Here is a 20000-nt window from a genome sequence, read left to right on the forward strand (position 1 = left end):
CAAAGAAAATGGTAGAATTCTGACCAGAGGTAAAAAAAATTGATAAACAAATACTTGAAATGATTGCTACAGACAACCAGCCATTTACAGTGGTCTTGGATGTTGGCTTTCGGCGTTTGATTGCAACACGGGAACCCCGGTATAGCCTCAAGACTGAAAAATACTACCGCACAGACATGCTGGAAAACATAATGAAAGGTGTGAAAATCAAAACACTGATCACCTCAGAGAATGCTGGCCCTCATTTGTCGTTCACGACAGACTGTTGGTCTGGGGAGACGGAGTCACTGATAAGTCTAACATGCCATGTCATTAATAGTGAATGGGAAAGAAAACAAGTGGTACTAAATGTTAAGGCCATGTCTGGCTCCCACACTGGGGAATACATCAGCGAGGTGCTCCTTAGCATGCTGAAACATTGGGACATCACCCACAACAGAGTTGTGCTTGTGCTCCGAGACAGTGGTGCTAATATGATTAAAGGCCTCAGATTGGCAGAAATACCAGATCTCAGCTGCAGTACACACACATTACAGCTTGTGATAAACGAGGGCATCAGCAGTCAGAGAGCCTTGGGGGACATTATCGCCAAGTTAAAGACATGTGCTACACACTTCAGCCACTCTGTGCTCGCAAAACAGCGTCTGAGAGAACTTGACCTCCCCCAGCACAGCATAATTCAGGCTGTTCCCACCCGTTGGAACTCCACGTTACACCTGTTGCAGAGGATGCTGGAGCAGAAGCGTGCTCTGAACATCTATGCAGGAGAACATTTAAAAGTTTACAACCCCAGCTGCAGACCAGTGGGCCCTCGTCTCAAATTTGACCGAGACACTGGGCCCCATTGAGGAAGTCACTTTTTTGAGTAAGGCAGAGGCATCCATCTCCTGCGTCATTCCCAGCATTGCTGTGCTGAAGATGGTGCTTCAGGCAGAGGGTCCCACTACGAGTGGTATCAAAACACTTAGGGAAACCATGTTTCAAAGCTTGGAGAGGAGATTTTCAAAGATGGAGGAGACCAAATGTTTGGTGCTGGCGACGCTGCTGGATCCTCGCTATAAGGGTCAAATATTTGCAGTGGAGACACTGAGCAAGGCCAAAGAATGGGTGAAAGAAGAGCACGCCATCGTGTCTGAACAGTGCAAAACAGCCACCACTGGAGTCCAAGAATCAGATCCGAAACGGAGACGGGTGGAGGAGGAGGAGGAGGAAGAACAACCCGGTCCCTCTGGTCTTCTTGAACAGATGTACGCAAACATTTTGGGAGCACATGGTGGAACTCATGCTGAAGAAAATGATGATCAACACATCACTGAGCAGCTGGATCAGTACCTCCGAGAGCCACTGATTGACAGACAGACTGGTCTGCCACTAGAATGGTGGAAAGAGAATGCATCCCGCCTATATCTTCTTGCACCACTTGCTAGAAAATTCCTCTGTCCACCGCCCTCGAGAGAATATTCAGTGAGATTGGGAAGAGGAGCAAGCTCACAGGAGACAATGCAGAGCACTTGTGTTTCCTGCACTACAACCTGCAGCTCTTAAAATGGGGAGTATTAAGAACTTTCAGTGGGGAATGGGTGGGGTGAAGAAGACTCAGGATCTGGAAGTGGGATTAAAACTAAATATAAAATTATGCACATTCCTTTTTGTATTGTTGTTTACAAATGTTCCTTCCCTCAGAAACGAGGAGATGGCGCTGCTAAGTCAATTGCACTAAAGCAGATTATCTAACGCTGCTGACTTTGTATTCACTTAGTAACTTCAAGACTTTTTTTATTTAAAATGATGATTGAAAAGTAACCATAGCAGAAGTGAAGATCCACTAAGATTTTTTGTGTTCAAGTGTTACTGTGTATATCTTTATTCAGACCTAAAACAAAGAAATGCTGCTGGTTGCTACTGTGTGTCAGCACTACTATTGTTAAAATGGTTAATTTATTTTATTGTTCTCAGTTGTTTGATAAATACTGCTAAGTGCACTAAACTTTATTTTTTAATTGAAAAGTTTATTTGACAAAGTTAAGTTTATTTTCTTTTTTTCTTCTTACCCGTTTCGTTTATTTATACAATATATGTTTTTACATTATACATGTTTAATGTAAGTATACAAGTGCAGATTGGTGTTTAAGTGTTTTTGTGTATCTTAAGTACTTATTAGTGTTACATTTTATCTTTCAAATAGAGGTTAAAAACAAGCAAATATCGGCCAAATAATTGGCAGCATATATCGGCCATTGGCCGACCCTGATTTCAAAAGATCGGCATCGGCATCGACCTGAGAAAACCCATATCGGTCGACCTCTACGGGAGATGTTACCGTAATGCATGGACCTGACCTATACTGTGATGAAGAGCCAGCACAGATAATTCATCACAATGTCCTAAAACAGCTCCAGCTAAGCCTGCACAGATTCACTGTTTCTAGGTGCAGGTGCAATCGAGAAAGAGAATAAACACACAACCTCACATTCGGCCAGGACCCTCTCATATATACAGTATATCAGGGGTTCTCAAATGTGTCACTCAAAGGGGCGCATCTAAAAAACATTTAAGGTCAGGGGTCCGGAGGGATTGGCGATAACAAAAACAGTTAATCAGCGTACTTATAACTGTTAAGTCAAGTTGAGTTCCCTGTTTTCCTGGTCAACTTTTGGACCGATACTATCGGAAAGACAGGATGTCCAGAGGAGCTTTGACTGTCAGCAGAGGCCCGTTTATGTTTCTTTGAGAGTTTCTGTGCGCAGCGCCTAGCCGTAGCCCTGCTGTTTATCAAGTTTACACAACCATAAGTCCTCTAAACCAGTGGTTCTCAAATGGGGGTACGTGTACCCCTAGGGGTACTCTGGAGGACTGCAGAGCTACGTGACATTTTTTGCAAAATGTTTTTCAGTTCCAAGGCTATTGTCCAGAACATTATTCCTCTTTATAGACTTTTTTTTCTACCAAAATTGTGACGTTTCTGTCGCATTCTTTGGACCTATTCCTTCCTCCCTTCATCCCTTCCTTCCTTCTTTCCACTGTCTTTTTTGTCGCTGATTTTGAAGTTTGTCACCTTTTTTTGAAGGTTTTGTCGCTGTTTTTGCCTAAACAGCTGCGGGACATGCATCAGATCGTTTTTTCACTTGTTTCTTTTGTGCATCTCTTCCCTCGATTCTTTACCTCTCACTCTCTTTCTGTCTTACGTATGTCACCTTTCGTCCTTTTCCTATTCCTTCCCATCTCAGTGTTTTCATGCTTTGCGTCAGGGCCTTCACCCTCACCGTGTCTACACGTGAAGCAGAAGAGTCTTATTTATTGAGTGTTGTTCTGTGTAGAGGCGTTAATCTGCGACCCTTGACCTTTTCCGCCCTTCTGTTTTTACGATGCGCTGTGATTGAAGTCCCTGACTCAGACTCAAGGACGGGGGCCAAATGTCTATAATGATAAATTGATTTATCTAAAACAAACAAAGTGAGAGCAAGTTATAGAGCTTTTAAGATGATTTTCCAAGGCTTCCCACTATAGTGACGTCATCACCCACTCTAAGTCATGCAATACTCCCTTCATTATAAGCACAGAAAAAGCCTGAATGAAACACTCGACTTAAACAGTGATGCCACAAAAACTGTAAAAGATATCACGAAGCTGAATATAACTATAATAGCTAAAGATTTTGTGAAAAGTTTAAAGTTTGAATGACATCTGTAGGTGAAAGTATGTTAGAGGAGTAGCATTTCAAAAAGGAAATGAGGGGCCGCATATAGAAGCAAACAAGATACATAAGCGTTTGAATTTAACCGCAACCTCAATACTTAATATTGACACACTATACTTTGAAAACCACGTACTATGTGTATTTATTTGTTCTGAATTTGCCTCATTGAAATGAAAATATATAATTTCCCTATTTGCAATTTCAGAAATCTGAATATATATTTTTTTAAGGTTTCAAATCATAGGCAAACCTGGGCTTTTTCCAAAGTTTTTGTTCCTTTTCAATGATTTTTTGCAACATTTTTCATGTTTCTTTCGGAGTTTTCTTTTGCTTTTTGACACTTTTCGCACTCTCAAAACACTTAAAATAATTCTCTATAACAGATGTTTTTATATATTTTAAAGCCTGTGTTGGAAAATGAAAAAAGGCAGAGAAGATCTGACCTTTGACACCCCCCCCCCAGGTAGTGTACTCACTTGCTGCATGTCTACTCCTCCCTGTGCCACAGAGAAAAGAGGGTGAGAGCCAAAGTCTGACGCCTCGAACACCTTCAGCCGCCACAGAGAGACACAAGCAGAGTCGAAAACAAGTTAGAGATCCAAACGGATCAAAACCTAAACAACCACATCACTCCAGAACAATACACCACACCGCATTTTATAAAATCCTGAATTAAGGAATCTTTAGAGCACTTTTTCAACCGATTCTCTCTCCCAACTCGTCAAAAACAGACGCTTGGTCAGTGTCTCGCAGCGTGGATGGTTCCATACAACATTCTTCACAAGTAAAATAAATTATCAGTTCACTACTTTCATAGAATTTGGATGTTTTATTCAAAAAAGTGACAAAAATGTCAGAACAAAATCAAAAACGTCCAAAAAAATAACAAAAAAAAGCACAAAAAACATGACAAAAACATCAGATAAAGTAACAAAAAATGTAAAAAAAGTGACAAAAATGTCACGAAACATCGGGGAAAGCAACAAAAGTTTCAAAAAAAGACGACCAAAACGTTGGTTTTAATTTTCAATTTTGACCCAGGAACAGAAATAATTGTATGGTCGACGGGAAGACAACACAAGAAAGTCCTGGTAAGGAGGCAGGTTGGGAAGGAGACCGGGTTCATGTCCCGTTCTTGTCCTGTCTCCCATCCCAGAATGATGTGTGGACTCGCCAGACCTTCCTACGCAGCGCTGTGGAGGAAGATCTGGCAGCGCGAGACTAGAGCCAAACAAGAAGGACTTTCGTGTGACCTGTGATCTCGCGGTTCCTGCATGATCTCGCCAGAATCCAGCTGCCGTGCAAGCTAAGGATAAGTGGTTGCACCCCTGGTATAAAACGCCAGCCAAGGGGTCCTGACCAAGCCGCGGTATTTGACGAGTTAGGAGTGAGAATGTATCAGCTTCGGTTCATTCGATCCAGAAGAAGTTGTACAGACTGACATAAAAAGTCATTGACGAGATAGTTTTGGATTTTAGATTTGATTTTGATTTGATTTATTTAATTGTATCAAGATTCATGAAAAAAAAGACATCATACAATCAAGGATAAAAACACAATAAAGTCCAGGACTTATTTCCATTGTGGTCCTCAACACATAACATCAGGACAAGAAAAGAAATTCACAGTGTATATTAATCAATGACATAACATAAAAACATTTTTCTTAAATAAATAAAAATAAAAATGGTAACTTGCCCTTTGATCTATTCCGCAACCCTCTCTAATAACCAGACCTTGATACTCTTTTTAAAAGAGTTCAGGCTGGAAATGACTTTAATATAACGATCTAACTTGTTCCACTGAACTGCCCCTATATAGGCAAAGGTTCCTTTCCCTAACACTGTCTTAAATTAAGGACACAGGTCAGATATGCTGCCACGAGTATAAATAGTGTCTGTGTCCTTTACCTTAGTTATAAGACACGACAAAAAAATTGGGACACTACCAAACAATATTTTATGGATCATTGTCAGTCTTAACATAGTAACCCGAGACTCCACAGGGAGCCAGTTGAGCTCAACAAATTGTGACCTACCTATATGCCATCTATGGCCCAAGTTCAGAATTACTCTTATTAATTTATTCTGTGCTGTTTGCAGCCTCCCTTTAAGTCGGTTTGTTAGGCCAAACCAGGAGGTATATGCAATTTTAATGTGCTACAGTGTCATTTGCATAAATACATGTATTGCATATACATATAAGACTGCTTCCCAGCAGAAGATGGATTTAATAGTAGTGTAGCTTTAACTAGAAGATGCATTTCCTGCAGAAAATGCTTGTGAATGCTGAACAGCTAAATTGCTAAAGCTAAACTAAATTGCTGGCTTTAATGCGTAAGAAGGTAAAGCAGTGAAAATAGTTGCAAAAGTGGGAATGGTTTAAATTAAGTATAACTTTCCATGAAATGTAAAATAACTACAAAAATTTATGAAATAAAACTGGAATATTTTTAAATTTTTCTGAAAAGTTGACACTAGGTTTTAACGTATACATTTTGTATGACAAGTAAATATTGTGGGCTTGAGAGCAAGTTATAGAGGTTTTAAGATGATTTTCCAAGGCTTCCCACTATAGTGACATCATCACCCACTCTGTCATGCAATACCCCCTTCATTATAAGCACAGAAAATGCCTGAATGAAACACTCAACTTAAACAGTGATGCCACAGAAACTGTAAAAGATATCACAAAGCTGAATACAACTGTAATAGCTGAAGGTTTTTTGAACAGTTTAAAGTTTGAATGACGTCTGTAGGGGAAAGTATGTTAGAGGAGTAGCATTTCAAAAAGGAAGAAGCTTGAAGAGGATTTGAAGATTGCTCCATTGACTTTAATGTAAAATGAAAAAATGAAAAAGCTTAATATTTTAAAAAGTATATTATATTTTATTTTGTTGCTGAAAGTATGCAGAAGTAAGAGGCGACCAAAGAAAGTTGAATAAAGAATCGATTAACAATACTGTGAACGCTGCAGCATTCACACAACAATGATTTTTCTTTTACTGGGAAGTTAGTCAGATAACTAAGAAGATCACATACACACACACACAGACTTTGTGATGTACCTTGTTTTATTGAATCTTCTTTAGTGTAATATTGATTTTTTTCTTTCCAGATTAAGAGACGTAAGGGTGATTTTTAAGTCCTGAGGTTGACGTTCCATTTTTAAATGTTACCGCGTTTCCAGTATTTGGGACAGTTTTTCCACTGCTGACTGCAGTCAACACCACGCTGTGTTCATCCACAAACACACCCAAAAGCCCCAGACAACTCTGCAGAGAGACAGTCCAGTGATGCGTGACCAAGAACAGACACATCTCAGGTGTGCCTCTCTTTCCTTGTCTCGGGGAAAACCATCCACAGTTCAAACTGACCGAATGACAACCTGCGTAGCGCTCGGCTCGATGAGCCGCCGAGCCCGAATGCACACAGACGCATGCAACCAATTAAGAATCATAAGAGATAAGTTTATGTCCCTGAAAACTTTACACAGCTCAAGGTACTTTGAAAGACCTTTAGGGAAAGCATCGTTGATGAAGATGCAGTCATTCTTTACTCTGGGTTTGTTATACTTTTTAATTGGGGTTTAATGAGGTCAGTGTATGTGGATCGACAAAATTCAGTCTCAATTTAACGGTCTAACACCGCTTTACAAAATCAGCATGATATAAATTAAAGGGCCGTTTTTGCCGCTGACACTGGTCCAGTATTAAACCAGAACCAAGCTGTAATGTAACCCTACAGGACTAATGTTCAGCATCAGTTAGAGTCACTAAAAGTTCTGTTGTAGCTGCTGACAGACTCAGATTATTATTCTAAGTGTCTGACAACATTATGAAAGGATCCCTACAGAGATAGACCTTTTTGTTAAAGCTACATTGTGTAAGAATTTCTCCCATCTAGCAGTGAAATTGTATATGACAACCAACTGAATATTACATTCTAGCCCCTCGCATTCCAATCGCGTTTAACTGCTACGATGGCCGAACTTGAAATTAGCTCTTAGTATCTCCATTGTTTACAAGCAGCTGTTCTAGCCACTCCAATATTAACTTTGGTCTTGTTGCTTTGCCTGTCGCGTTGTTGTTTTAATTCTCTTTTTCGCTTCCCTGGCGAGTACTCTCCCCCTGGCATTCGTCACGGTGCCAATGAGTGTAAAAGGGCAAAATGTGGAGGTATGTCCCTCTTTGGCTAACGTATTTTAAAGATGGAGGTGCAACATGGCGGCCGTCATTTGAGCGACTCGCTCGTATGCGTTCTGAATGATTCTAAATGGCGTGTACGCGTACGAGAATACTTTGATTAGTTGGTGGAAGTAATTACAATGAGCACATATTTGTGAAAGAACAAAGGTTTTTTTTGCTAAGAATCAACTAAAATAACTGAATAAAAACTGAAATAACCATCGCTAAACCCACCAGACTCCATGTAAATAATCACTATTTTTAGCTTGTATAGAGCCAGCATGTTTCCACATGTAAATGGGTGAATTAAGGGTTTATTTCAACAAAACCAGAGTGGTGATTGTTGGAACAGTGGAAAGATCTCTTCAATCCTCCTCTTCATCCATCCATCCATCATGTTCTTCTCTTCCCTCTTCAGATCCCCTCCATCCATCCACACATCTGTCTTTCCGACCCATTAATCCCTCCACCCGTGCCTCTCCTCCCAATGGCTGTAAACCAGATTTTTATATTCCTCCATCCATCTTTCTCCTTTATTCTTCCACTTAAATATCACAATCTCTTCCTTTGTCTTCTTTCCACAATTTTCTTCCTTTAATCACTTGATACCTCCCAACTTCCTGTATGACTCTGTTAACTGCATCCATCAATTACAGAGCTCAACGGTGAGCGCCCACTTTTTTTAATAGCTCTGGTACTGGAAGTGTTTTTGCTGGTCTACAACCCTGCCTCTGCTGAATTATTTTTATACCCAGTGGGGACAAAATGTATCCCCCCCTCAAAGTGATCATTGCTACTTCACAAATAGACCATATTATATAGCTAAAATAGAAGTATTTTAAACTAGTAAAGTGCTGTAACGTGAACAAATAGATGCCATAGAACGATACAATCTGAGCAGCAGTTGCTGGTTGTATTTAGCCGATACAGAGCTCTGGGACGCCGGCTACCAGCGGCAGTCGTTTAGCCGCCAATAGCTGACTGCGAGTCGGCTACATGCACCGCCAGATGACCGTCCTTTTACGGGCCATATAGTGTTATGATATGATATTATGTTTACACTAAGTGGCCCATCCCACACGGAATTTACACCCATACAAAAGTAATTTTATTCACAGCTTTCGGTCCAATGTCCACACACAACATATTCTACTTCTGAGCACAACATACTCTACTACATACTCCAGTGGCCAGTTTGTTTTTGTTGCCGTTTGTGGAGCCTGGGCTGTCTACAGAGACTGCGTGTTTTTACAGTGTGTTCAGGGGACAGGCAGCTAGTAGATAGTGATGAGATGTTTTTTACAGTGTGTTCAGGGGACAGGCAGCTAGCAGATAGTGAGGAGATGTTTTTTACAGTGTGTTCAGGGGACAGGCAGCTAGCAGATAGTGAGGAGATGTTTTTTTTACAGTGTGTTCAGGGGACAGGCAGCTAGCAGATAGTGAGGAGATGTTTTTTACAGTGTGTTCAGGGGACAGGCAGCTAGTGGATAGTGAGGAGATGTTGTAGCCTAAAAAACGCGTGACATCGCTTAGAGCACCTTTAATAAATACATAAATATACTTCCAGACAGAAAATCATCGGTACAAAGCAGTCTAGCGGTCGTGGAGGTCAGGCAGAAAAAGTGAGCGTCATGCAACGATGACAGTTAAGTTTAGGCACCAACACAACAACTTACGTTTAGGAAAAAGATCTTTAATCTTTCATTAACTGGGAGTTTATACAACTTTTAAGTCCACACCGAATCCAGATTTTTGGAATTCAGCCGAATACCGAATCCACTGGTTGAGATTCTGCTGATTCCTCCTCCCATCCTCAGTCCATGAACACAGTCAACACATTAATGAAGTCAACAGTGACTGTCCTTCCTTTGCCGTACCTGAAGTTGCTGCATTCTGGCTGCTGTCTGTAGATTCCTTCATGCTCAGCTCGTATTCTTCCAGATGTTTCATACCAGATGTTGTAACAGCGGTGATGTTGTGTATTGTTTAGGGTCCTCGCCACCACCAGACTAATCAGCATTGCAGATTGAACATGTAGCTGGACTTGAATGGCCTTCTTTTGACTGAAAGTACTGCCAAACAACACTTTTTCTGCTACAGAGTTCTATTTTCACTTCCTCTCAGCCTACTGCATTGAACGCTCCACCTATGTTAACACCTTCCCGTAATCAACGGCGCCGTCGACCAGCGTAGCGCGCAAAGTGCAAGTGTAGGGTTCGGTGGAAAAAAATTCTAAGTAAAAAAAAAACAATATTCAGCCAAATCCGAAGCCGAATCCTGGATTCGGTGCATCCCTGAGAAAAACTAAAAATATTATATCCGGTTTATTCAACTATTCAATGACATTCACATTAATTTGACCCCTTCCTACTATTTCAACTATTCCCACTACTTGACCTTCTTCTTACACATTCAAGCCAGAATCCAGTGGACCGTCAGTCTTTCAGCATTCACACTGCAATTTCTTCAGAAATAACATCATCTCACCTGGTTTCCTGCCAGCAGCACGGTTCCCGGGGTCGGGCTGGGTCGGTACGGAATAGTCGCTCCCTTTGGAGGAGACTTCAGAGAAGGATTGAAAAGGGAGAAAGAAATGTTTATCAAGCATCTCAGAGTGGGAAATCAAATGAATGATATATTTTCTAAGTAAACATTCTCTGATTCCAGCTTGTTAACCCTCTAAGGGTATTGTCACACATCTTCTTAAATTGACCTTTTTAAGGTATTTGCATCTAACTGACCCCCGTGTGTTTCATATCAAAATGTTCAGAACAAACTCAGCCTTCCGTGTAGGCACGCCCACATTTTTTCTAGAGCAATGTGTAAAGAGGTAATTTGGCGCTAAAGTTGAAAAGTTGATGTTCGCTTTTTGAAATTCCTCAAATCTCTTTGTGAAAACAAACCCTAACTCATGATGTGTTGTACGAATTGTTTCGGTGCTTGAAATGAGTTCACCAAAGTATTTAGGTTATATATGATTAAAATAATTTAAAAAAATGTCTGAAATGAAATTTTGTAATATCGCTTTTTGAGTTGGAGTTTTGTCAAACATTGTTTGTAGTAGTTAGTCTTTCATCCTCGGAGGGTTAAATGTGAATATGTTCTAGTTTCTTCTCTCCTCTGCGACAGTAAACTGAAGATTCTTAAGTTGTGGAGACAAAAAAGACATTTGAGGACGTATCAAATGGGGGGCTGGGGTCTTAATTTGTGTCAGTTTAGGGCAGTGTTTTCCCTAGTTTTTGTGAAAGACTTAGGTGCAGGTATTTGGCTGGGGGGGTTTAGGGATCCTCCCTCAGGAAAATGTGAAGTTTCTTCTCTGCTGATCTTTAAGCTGATCTTAGATAGATAGATAGATAGAAAGGTGGGTGGGTGGGTAGGTAGGTAGATAGATAGATACTTTATTGATCCCCAAGGGGAAATCCAAGGTCCCAGTAGCTTAAAGACATCACACACAACATACACATACATCATAAACAGGATGATAAAATAACAAATCCACATGAATAATATGGACAATAAAAGAAAAGATACTAAATAAAAAATCCACATGAATGTACTAAGGAATGTATACGCATGAGAGGCGTATGGTAAGGTGCTCTATGAGAGTGTGTCATGGTGGTATAGTGCAAACAAGTCCAATAGTGCAGGGGTCAGCGCGTATCCTGTCCTGTGGAGGGCAGCAAGACGGCCGTCCATCAGAGGGCGAAACTAGATCAAAAGATTTCTTTACTTAGGATCAAACAGAAAGCGTGAATGGAGGGATGGAGCTTCACGTGGACGGTGTCAACTCTTTGATCGCAGCAGCTCTCGACTGTGAACGAGTGTAGCTCAGGTCAGCGCTTTAATTTCTTTTCTTCTCTTCCGCTCCTCCTTTCTTATCCCCTGTGAGTGAAGGTGCCTGGAATACCGATGAGCCCCAGGCGGCCTTTGATTTCACCGTTTACCTGTATAATCTCAGAGACGTAGCTCATCTTAACGACCGCCGCCTCCGATTAATTATAACACCATCGTGAATTATAGATTCCAGTGTTTCCATTTGAAAGAGTATTGGAAAGGCAGCTGGTATTGCATAAAAACCACTTTGATGGGATGTTAATTGAGAGCAGACAGGTAGACATCGTCGCCGAGCAAGACAATGTGTTTCTTTGGGGATCAAATATGAATTCATAAAATAATGACCCGTGCAGCGCTGCTCCCTGTGTCGCCTTTCAATTTGAAAACTTCAGAGAGAAACCTTTGGTTTTTTTTGTTATTAGATGAACATCTAAAGAAGCCACAGTGAATGTTTTTGGACTAACAATGTATTGAATGATAATGTGACAATGCGAAAGGCGTTGAAGAGAATGATGAGTTATTGTTATATTATCTGTCCGGCCACAACTTTGCGGACGAGCTGTCCTTAACTTCACTTTTCCACCAGGTAGTTTGTAGAATATTAGCTGTGTGCAGTCATTGAAGAAGTGGTTCAAGGACATGTCTCTGACACATAGAAAGTTAAGCTTAAGCCTTTAGCTATAGTTTAAGCCTTTTATGGCATAAGAGTGCATTGTGTATCAGACAGATAAGCAGAAAAACAAGAAAGACAGTTACATTTAAGAGAACAGACAAGGAAGTTGCACCACATAGAGGCCCCGACCTTGGCGTGTGTGTTTTGTGAAGATAATAGTTTCTGCTTAGAAACAAGAAGACCCCCCCCCCCCGTGAAGGGAGGATAAAAGCTTAAGGCAGAGAATAGATCGGAGTTCATACCGAGATCTTGGTGGACCGGGCTCTGAATTCATGTCTGTTGCTAGGGAAACTTAGTCTCTGTTTTTGTGAACTCACAGCTGTGTTGTAACTCTTATGCTGGACTCAGTAAACTTTGCTTAACTGAACTCTTTGTCTCAGATTGATCCTTGTGTTCTGGTAAACTGAAGTCCGATGAAAGAAGACGTGGGAATTAATAAATTGGAGTCAGATTTGACAGACCTTAGGGCCTTATTTCGGACAAATTCCCACTACAAGTGTCAGCAGTCTTGTTCACTCGGTATGGCTTCTCTTTTATTGCTTTTACAACCAACCAAATGTCAACAGGCAGAACTCTCTCCTAACCCTAACCCTCTGTGAATACACAGAGAGGCTATCGGCCGACCCTAACCATATGTTCTCATTGGTAGATGAGATGGGCCGTGATCCTGCCGTTAGCTGAGCAGCTTTGGAGAGGCCGACCAGGCGACATGGGCACATTGGGGTGCATAAAATTATTTTATTTATATGGTTGCAACAAGTATTTTTGGGCCAGAGGGCTTCACGTTACGGGCCAGGGGTTGTAATTCCACCATTTGGCCGCTATGTCAAATTGGCTTCAAGCCTGGCACACTTCCTGGGGGCCTGGATTGTCTGACCAATGCCTGTTGTTGTTTTAATGTATGTTTCAATGAGAAAACCAACCATTGTTTAGCTAGGTGAGGGACAGAAAAAGTTGATCACGGGTGTTGGAGTGAGTATTTAGGATTAGAGCTGCAACGATTAATCGATTAGTTGTCAACTCTTAAATTAAGCCCCAACTAGTTTGATAATCGATTTTGATTTTGAATCGGTTTGAGTTATTTTTTAAGACAAAAGTAAAAATTCTTTGATTCCAGCTTCTTAAATGTGAATATTGTCTAGTGTCTCCTCTCCTCTGTGACAGTAAACTGAATATCTTTGAGTTGTGGACAAAACGAGACATTTGTGGACGTCATCTTGGGCTTTTGGGAAACACTGAGCCACATTTCTCACCATTTTCTGACATTGTAGAGACTTAACAACTAACCGATTAATCGAGAAAAAAATCAATCGATCAATCAAATCAATAAAAAAAAACAGATCAATCGACTATGAAAATAGTCGTTAGTTGCAGCCCTATTAGGATTTACTAATCAGGATGAAGGAAGATCAGATTTTGATCAGACAGGATAAATCCTGATGGGGAAAAATCCTATCTTAGACTCTCCCTATCTAAGAGGGTTTCTGTCATACGGCCTCTCGTTTGCTCTCATAGCGTCATTTTCACAGAAAAAGCTGTAGACTCTGCAGCAAACGGCAGACAGGCAGACAGACAGACAGACAGAGAATAGCTGTCGGCGCTTGATTGATCCGACTCTGTGAGATTGGACAGACATCCTGTGGGGCGAACAAGTACCTCCAAAATCACAGTGCAGATGAGTTTGACACACTGGATGATGGCGTCTTGGCTCCCCGATATCGTCACCTCTCTCTCCGTGGAGTTCGGGAGGAGGTCACCTGCCACCTGCACCTGGGCACCGGTCGTCTGCACACACACACACACACACACACACACACACGCACACACACACACACGCACACACACACACACACACACACACGCACACACCCACACCCACACACACACACACGCACACACATGCACACACACGCACACACACACGCGCACACACACGCACACACCAGCACGCACGGACTGAAGTTAGTTAAAGATTGAACTTAGTGAAAGTGGAAATTAATATTCATATATTATATTTTTATGGCAGTTTTTTCAGGCGTACATTTTTGTCCTCTAATGACACCACGAGGAACCTTTTTTAAAAGGTGAATATTCTGCTTCTTCAGACCCCAGTACGTTGACTCATGTTGCTATGGAAACAAGCATAAAGGCGATGACAGGCGAGTCATATTTCGGCTGAATGGTAAGCAGCAGATGTGGCAGAGAGGCATGCCATAATGAAGTTTTCAGGGTCTTTCCTTTTCACGCTGCGTTTCTATTCTTCTTATTGTTCAGCCCAGCATGTTTTAAAGTGTTCATATTATGCTGTTTGGCTTTTCCCCTTTCTTTTATTGTGTTATATATTTTTTCTGTGCATGTTATAGGTTTACAAAGTGAAAAAGCCCAAAGTCCACCCCAAAGGGACTTACCATCTCCAACAGAAAACACTGTTCACCAACTGCTCCTGTTCAGTCCTCAGATTTATTAATAATTTGGTTTATTCAAAAATGTTTGATAGAAGTTAATTTGATGTGTTAAACTTAATTCTATTGTAAAATATATTCAGGAATAGTTTGCAGGGAACCTTTATTTTGAAATTAATGGCACGTGTTTACATTTCCGTAGCTAGTAATAGTTACTGTGTAGTTTTCACTCGTCAATTTAAGGAGCAAGGAGCTCATCGTCCTGGCTCGTGAATTCGAGTTTGTCTTGTTGTTGAACTGTGTCAACGTACTGGAAGTGCATAACACATAGAAAGAACAGTATAGCTCCAAACAGCTCTGTTGTAGTCCAGCCTTTACTTCAGAGACAAACGTGGTCACTTTGGAACACATGTTATAATGCTCGCCTAGCTGCTAGCGTGGCACGCCCTCATACTCTGCTTCTGACTGGCTAGTAGTCCTTACCTAGGTACTGTCAGGGCACGCCCTCATACTCTGCTTCTGACTGGCTAGTAGTCCTTACCTAGGTACTGTCAGGGCACGCCCTCATACTCTGCTTCTGACTGGCTAGTAGTCCTTACCTAGGTACTGTCAGGGCACACCCTCATAATCTGCTTCTGACTGGCTAGTAGTCCTTACCTAGGTACTGTCAGGGCACACCCTCATACTCTGCTTCTGACTGGCTAGTACTCCTTACCTAGGTACTGTCAGGGCACGCCCTCATACTCTGCTTCTGACTGGCTAGTAGTCCTTACCTAGGTACTGTCAGGGCACGCCCTCATACTCTGCTTCTGACTGGCTAGTAGTCCTTACCTAGGTACTGTCAGGGCACGCCCTCATACTCTGCTTCTGACTGGCTAGTAGTCCTTACCTAGGTACTGTCAGGGACACGCCCTCATACTCTGCTTCTGACTGGCTAGTAGTCCTTACCTAGCGTACTGTCAGGGCACGCCCTCATACTCTGCTTCTGACTGGCTAGTAGTCCTTACCTAGGTACTGTCAGGGCACGCCCTCATACTCTGCTTCTGACTGGCTAGTAGTCCTTACCTAGGTACTGTCAGGGCACGCCCTCATACTCTGCTTCTGACTGGCTAGTAGTCCTTACCTAGGTACTGTCAGGGCACGCCCTCATACTCTGCTTCTGACTGGCTAGTAGTCCTTACCTAGGTACTGTCAGGGCACGCCCTCATACTCTGCTTCTGACTGGCTAGTAGTCCTTACCTAGGTACTGTCAGGGCACGCCCTCATACTCTGCTTCTGACTGGCTAGTAGTCCTTACCTAGGTACTGTCAGGACACGCCCTCATACTCTGCTTCTGACTGGCTAGTAGTCCTTACCTAGGTACTGTCAGGGCACGCCCTCATACTCTGCTTCTGACTGGCTAGTAGTCCTTACCTAGGTACTGTCAGGGCACGCCCTCATACTCTGCTTCTGACTGGCTAGTAGTCCTTACCTAGGTACTGTCAGGACACGCCCTCATACTCTGCTTCTGACTGGCTAGTAGTCCTTACCTAGGTACTGTGCATGTGTGACTCCCAACAAAGACGTGAGATGCCTATGTATGTGGTGTTTTTGAAAATTAAACCATGTAACCCTATTCTGCTACAACCTCTAAATGCAAATGAGCATAATATGAGCACTTCAGCAGACAATGTTTAAATAAAAAAAACGTTTTGGATTTCTTCCATAAGCTTTCAGTTTGAAAAGCCCACAGCGGGGGTCAAAGAGATTTGTCACAACATACTCAGTGTTTTCCCTCAGTTTTGTTTATTGCGTGTTCCCACCAAACGGGTTTCATGGAAGTAGGCGACTCGATTCCATACAAAGTCTATGTAGTATTTCAAATTGTATTTATGTAATTCCTATGTATTTCTAATGTATTTTTTATCTATCCCTCCTTCCCAGGCCATGCCACTTGTCAGGCCGCCATTGTAAATAAGAAACAGTTTTTAATGACTCGACTGTAAAAATAAAGGTAAAATAAAAATGCAAAGACGCCAATACGTGCGAAGTTGCGGCAGGCGGCGCCTATGATACGAATGGCGTGGCGCAAAAGAGGAGAGGACGCGTTTTTGACTTGACTCTGGTTACTTGTTGGAATTAAATTCAGTTATGGGATGAAGAGCACTGTCGGTAACATTTCACATTAAGGCTACCTTATGAACGGTTTAATAATGGTTTGTAATTGGTTTATTAATTAGGTTGTGAACACTTTACACATTCTTAATAAGATGTTATAACTCATTAGATTGAAAAGTCACCGGTTGCTTGCCAAATAGTGAGCCCAAACGTATCTGTACTGCTGAGCTTCAGATTGGTTACTTACCCGACTCGGGTTTGGAAAAAAAACAAAAACTTCTGTCACGTTAAACTTTAGAGGTTGAAATGTATTTTGTTTGTCCAAGTGGTGTAGCCGTAGGTATAGCTGTCAAAAATGGCAGCTGGATTTAGTGATGATTGTAAATAATTTCAAACAAGACTATTTAATATACAATGTGGTGTGGTAAATGATGTGGTGTTAATTTAACTTCCCACCGCTGGAAACAAACACTCACCTCTCGGATCTCCTTGATCTTGGAGCCGCCCTTCCCGATGAGAGAGCCGCACTGACTGGCCGGGATGACCAGCCGCAGTGTGACCGGAGGCTTGCTGCTCACAGTGCCATTAGCTAGCAATGCTGTCAGGTCCTGAGAGAGAGAGACAGAGAGAGAGAGGGGGAGGGGGAGAGAGAGAGAGAGGGGGGAGAAAGAAAGAAAGAAAGAAAGAAAGAAAGAGAGAAAGAGAGAGAGCGAGAGAGAGAGAGAGAGAGACAGAGAGAGAGAGAGACAGAGAGAGAGAGAGAAAGAAAGAAAGAAAGAAAGAAAGAAAGAAAGAGAGAAAGAGAGAGAGAGAGAGAGAGAGAGGAGAAAAGAGAGAGAGAGAGAGAGACAGAGAGAGAGAGGGAGGGGAGAAAGAGAGAGAGAGAGAGAGGGAGAGAGAGAGAGAGAGAGAGAGAGAGAGAGAGAGAGAGAGAGAGAGAGAGAGAGAGAGAGAGAGAGAGAGAGAGAGAGAGACAGAGAGAGAGAGAGAGAGAGAGAGAGAGAGAGAGAGAGAGGGGAAAAGAGAGAGAGAGAGAGAGACAGAGAGAGAGAGAGAGAGAGAGAGAGAGAGGGGAAGAGAGAGAGAGACAGACACAGAGAGAGAGAGACAGAGAGACAGAGAGAGAGAGACAGAGAGAGAGAGAGAGACAGAGAGAGAGAGAGAGACAGACAGAGAGAGAGAGCCAGCGAAAGTGAAAGGTTAGTGTTGATTGAACAGACAACCTCCCCCCACTTGTCCGTCATTCCTTTAATTGTGATGCAGATCACAGACTGTATTTGCTCGGGTCAAACGTCTCCGTCTCGCTGTGACTCCCTCTCCGACCTGGACGGACACTCTCTCTCTCTCTCTCTCTCTCTCTCTGCCTCTCTCTCTCTCTCTCTCTCCATCTGTCTTTTCCACACACATCCCCGTCTCTTTCTTTAGCTCTCTCTCAGTTGTGGTCTTTGTAATTTGATGAATAAGCAGCATTAATATGTCAGAATAATAGATATATTCTGACGCTTGAAACGTCCTGTGGGATTTGGTTTTATGTGACAAACAACGTGGCATCAAACATTCTTCAGTAAAAGGACCAACCAGCTGTGTGTTTAATGGTCTGATCCTCTCAGCTGACTTGTAGCCGTTATATTGTTGGCTAGTTTACTTTAAAATAAAACATCAGATTTATAAACTACATGTGTTGTGTTCAAAAATCTAAATTTGTAAAGTAACTAGTAACTAAAGCTGTAACAGATGAAGTAGTGGAGTAACTAAAGTAACTAGTAACTAAAGCTGTAACAGATGAATGTAGTGGAGTAACTAAAGTAACTAGTAACTAAAGCTGTAACAGATGAATGTAGTGGAGTAACTAAAGTAACTAGTAACTAAAGCTGTAACAGATGAATGTAGTGGAGTAACTAAAGTAACTAGTAACTAAAGCTGTAACAGATGAATGTAGTGGAGTAACTAAAGTAACTAGTAACTAAAGCTGTAACAGATGAATGTAGTGGAGTAACTAAAGTAACTAGTAACTAAAGCTGGAACAGATGAATGTAATGGAGTAAAAAGTACAATATTTCTCTCTGAGATGTAGCGGAGTAGAAGTAGAAAGTGGCATGAAAAGAAAAGTGTGTGCACGTGTGTGTGTGCATCTGTGTGTGTGTATACGTGTGTGTGTGTGTGTGTGTGCACGTGTTTGTGCGTGTGTGTCTGTGTGTGTGGATGCACGTGTGTGTGTGTGTGTGTGTGTGTGCGCCTCAACATTTGTACTTAAGTACAGCACTGTAGTAAATGTACTTAGTAACCCCCCCCCCACCCATTTCCGCCCCTCCACTCTGTTCCTCCATCTCTTAAAACTTCTCTTCTTTATCGTCCATTAGTCACAAAAGGTCTCTCTGGCTTTTTAATTGCATCTGCTCTCTCCCTCGCCGTCTCCCCCCGTTCCTCATTACATACCCCCCCCTTGGCGGCTTACATCCCCCTTTTCCCTCTCTCTCTCTCTCTCTCTCCGTACTGTATTGCTCCCCCTCCCTCCATTCATTCTTTAAGACTCTCTCTGTCTCTCCCACTCTCTTTAATTAACTCAGGTAACAACTGGCGGCCTGAATCACCTCGTCTTAATACGATTGCTTCAATCAATTAGGCTGCATCGGACGGAGCCGTTGCCCCGTTGCATTTCCAATGTAAATAGCAGCGCCGTCTTGTCTGAGCTGCCCATCACATGAACGTGACCTGAATACATCCAGCACATATTTATTTATACACCGCGGCACGCAGAAACCTCACACAGAAGCTCTGTCTTTCCCGTTTCCTCATGTTCTCGTCACAGTAAATTGACAGCCGGCACGCTCCCACACATGCAGAAAGGGTTTCTTGATGCTGGCTGGGAACTGAGACAGTGATGGAGAACAATCTGATTTGGTTGATCCTGGTACAGTTGAAGACTTTCTGCAGGAGGCTGAAGATGTGCGTATGTTACCGATACGGACATCTCCGTGCGGTTTGGAGGACTTGTTGAGATGAACAAAATGTGTAAATCAGCCCAAATATCTGCCACGTTTGTGCTGATTTATAAGAGTTCTGTCAGGTCCATTAAGTCAAGAACAACGCAGACAATAAAAAATGCTTTAG

The 20000-nt window shown here is 42.1% G+C and overlaps 1 protein-coding gene across 1 annotated transcript in view; it reads right to left on the reverse strand.

Moving 5' to 3' along the window:
• The window catches only part of LOC144517390 (poly(rC)-binding protein 4-like), an 84993-nt gene that overhangs the window by 38742 nt on the left and 26251 nt on the right, over positions 1-20000 (reverse strand). The window contains exons 5-8 of the mRNA XM_078249485.1: positions 17366-17497; positions 14047-14175; positions 10371-10445; positions 4174-4245 (exon numbers count right to left, since the gene is read on the reverse strand). Coding sequence (XP_078105611.1) covers positions 4174-4245; positions 10371-10445; positions 14047-14175; positions 17366-17497 — 408 coding nt within the window. The remainder of the gene's footprint in view (positions 1-4173; positions 4246-10370; positions 10446-14046; positions 14176-17365; positions 17498-20000) is intronic.

The sequence above is a fragment of the Sander vitreus genome, chromosome 4, assembly GCF_031162955.1.
Source record: "Sander vitreus isolate 19-12246 chromosome 4, sanVit1, whole genome shotgun sequence".
In the NCBI taxonomy this organism is placed as follows: domain Eukaryota; kingdom Metazoa; phylum Chordata; class Actinopteri; order Perciformes; family Percidae; genus Sander; species Sander vitreus.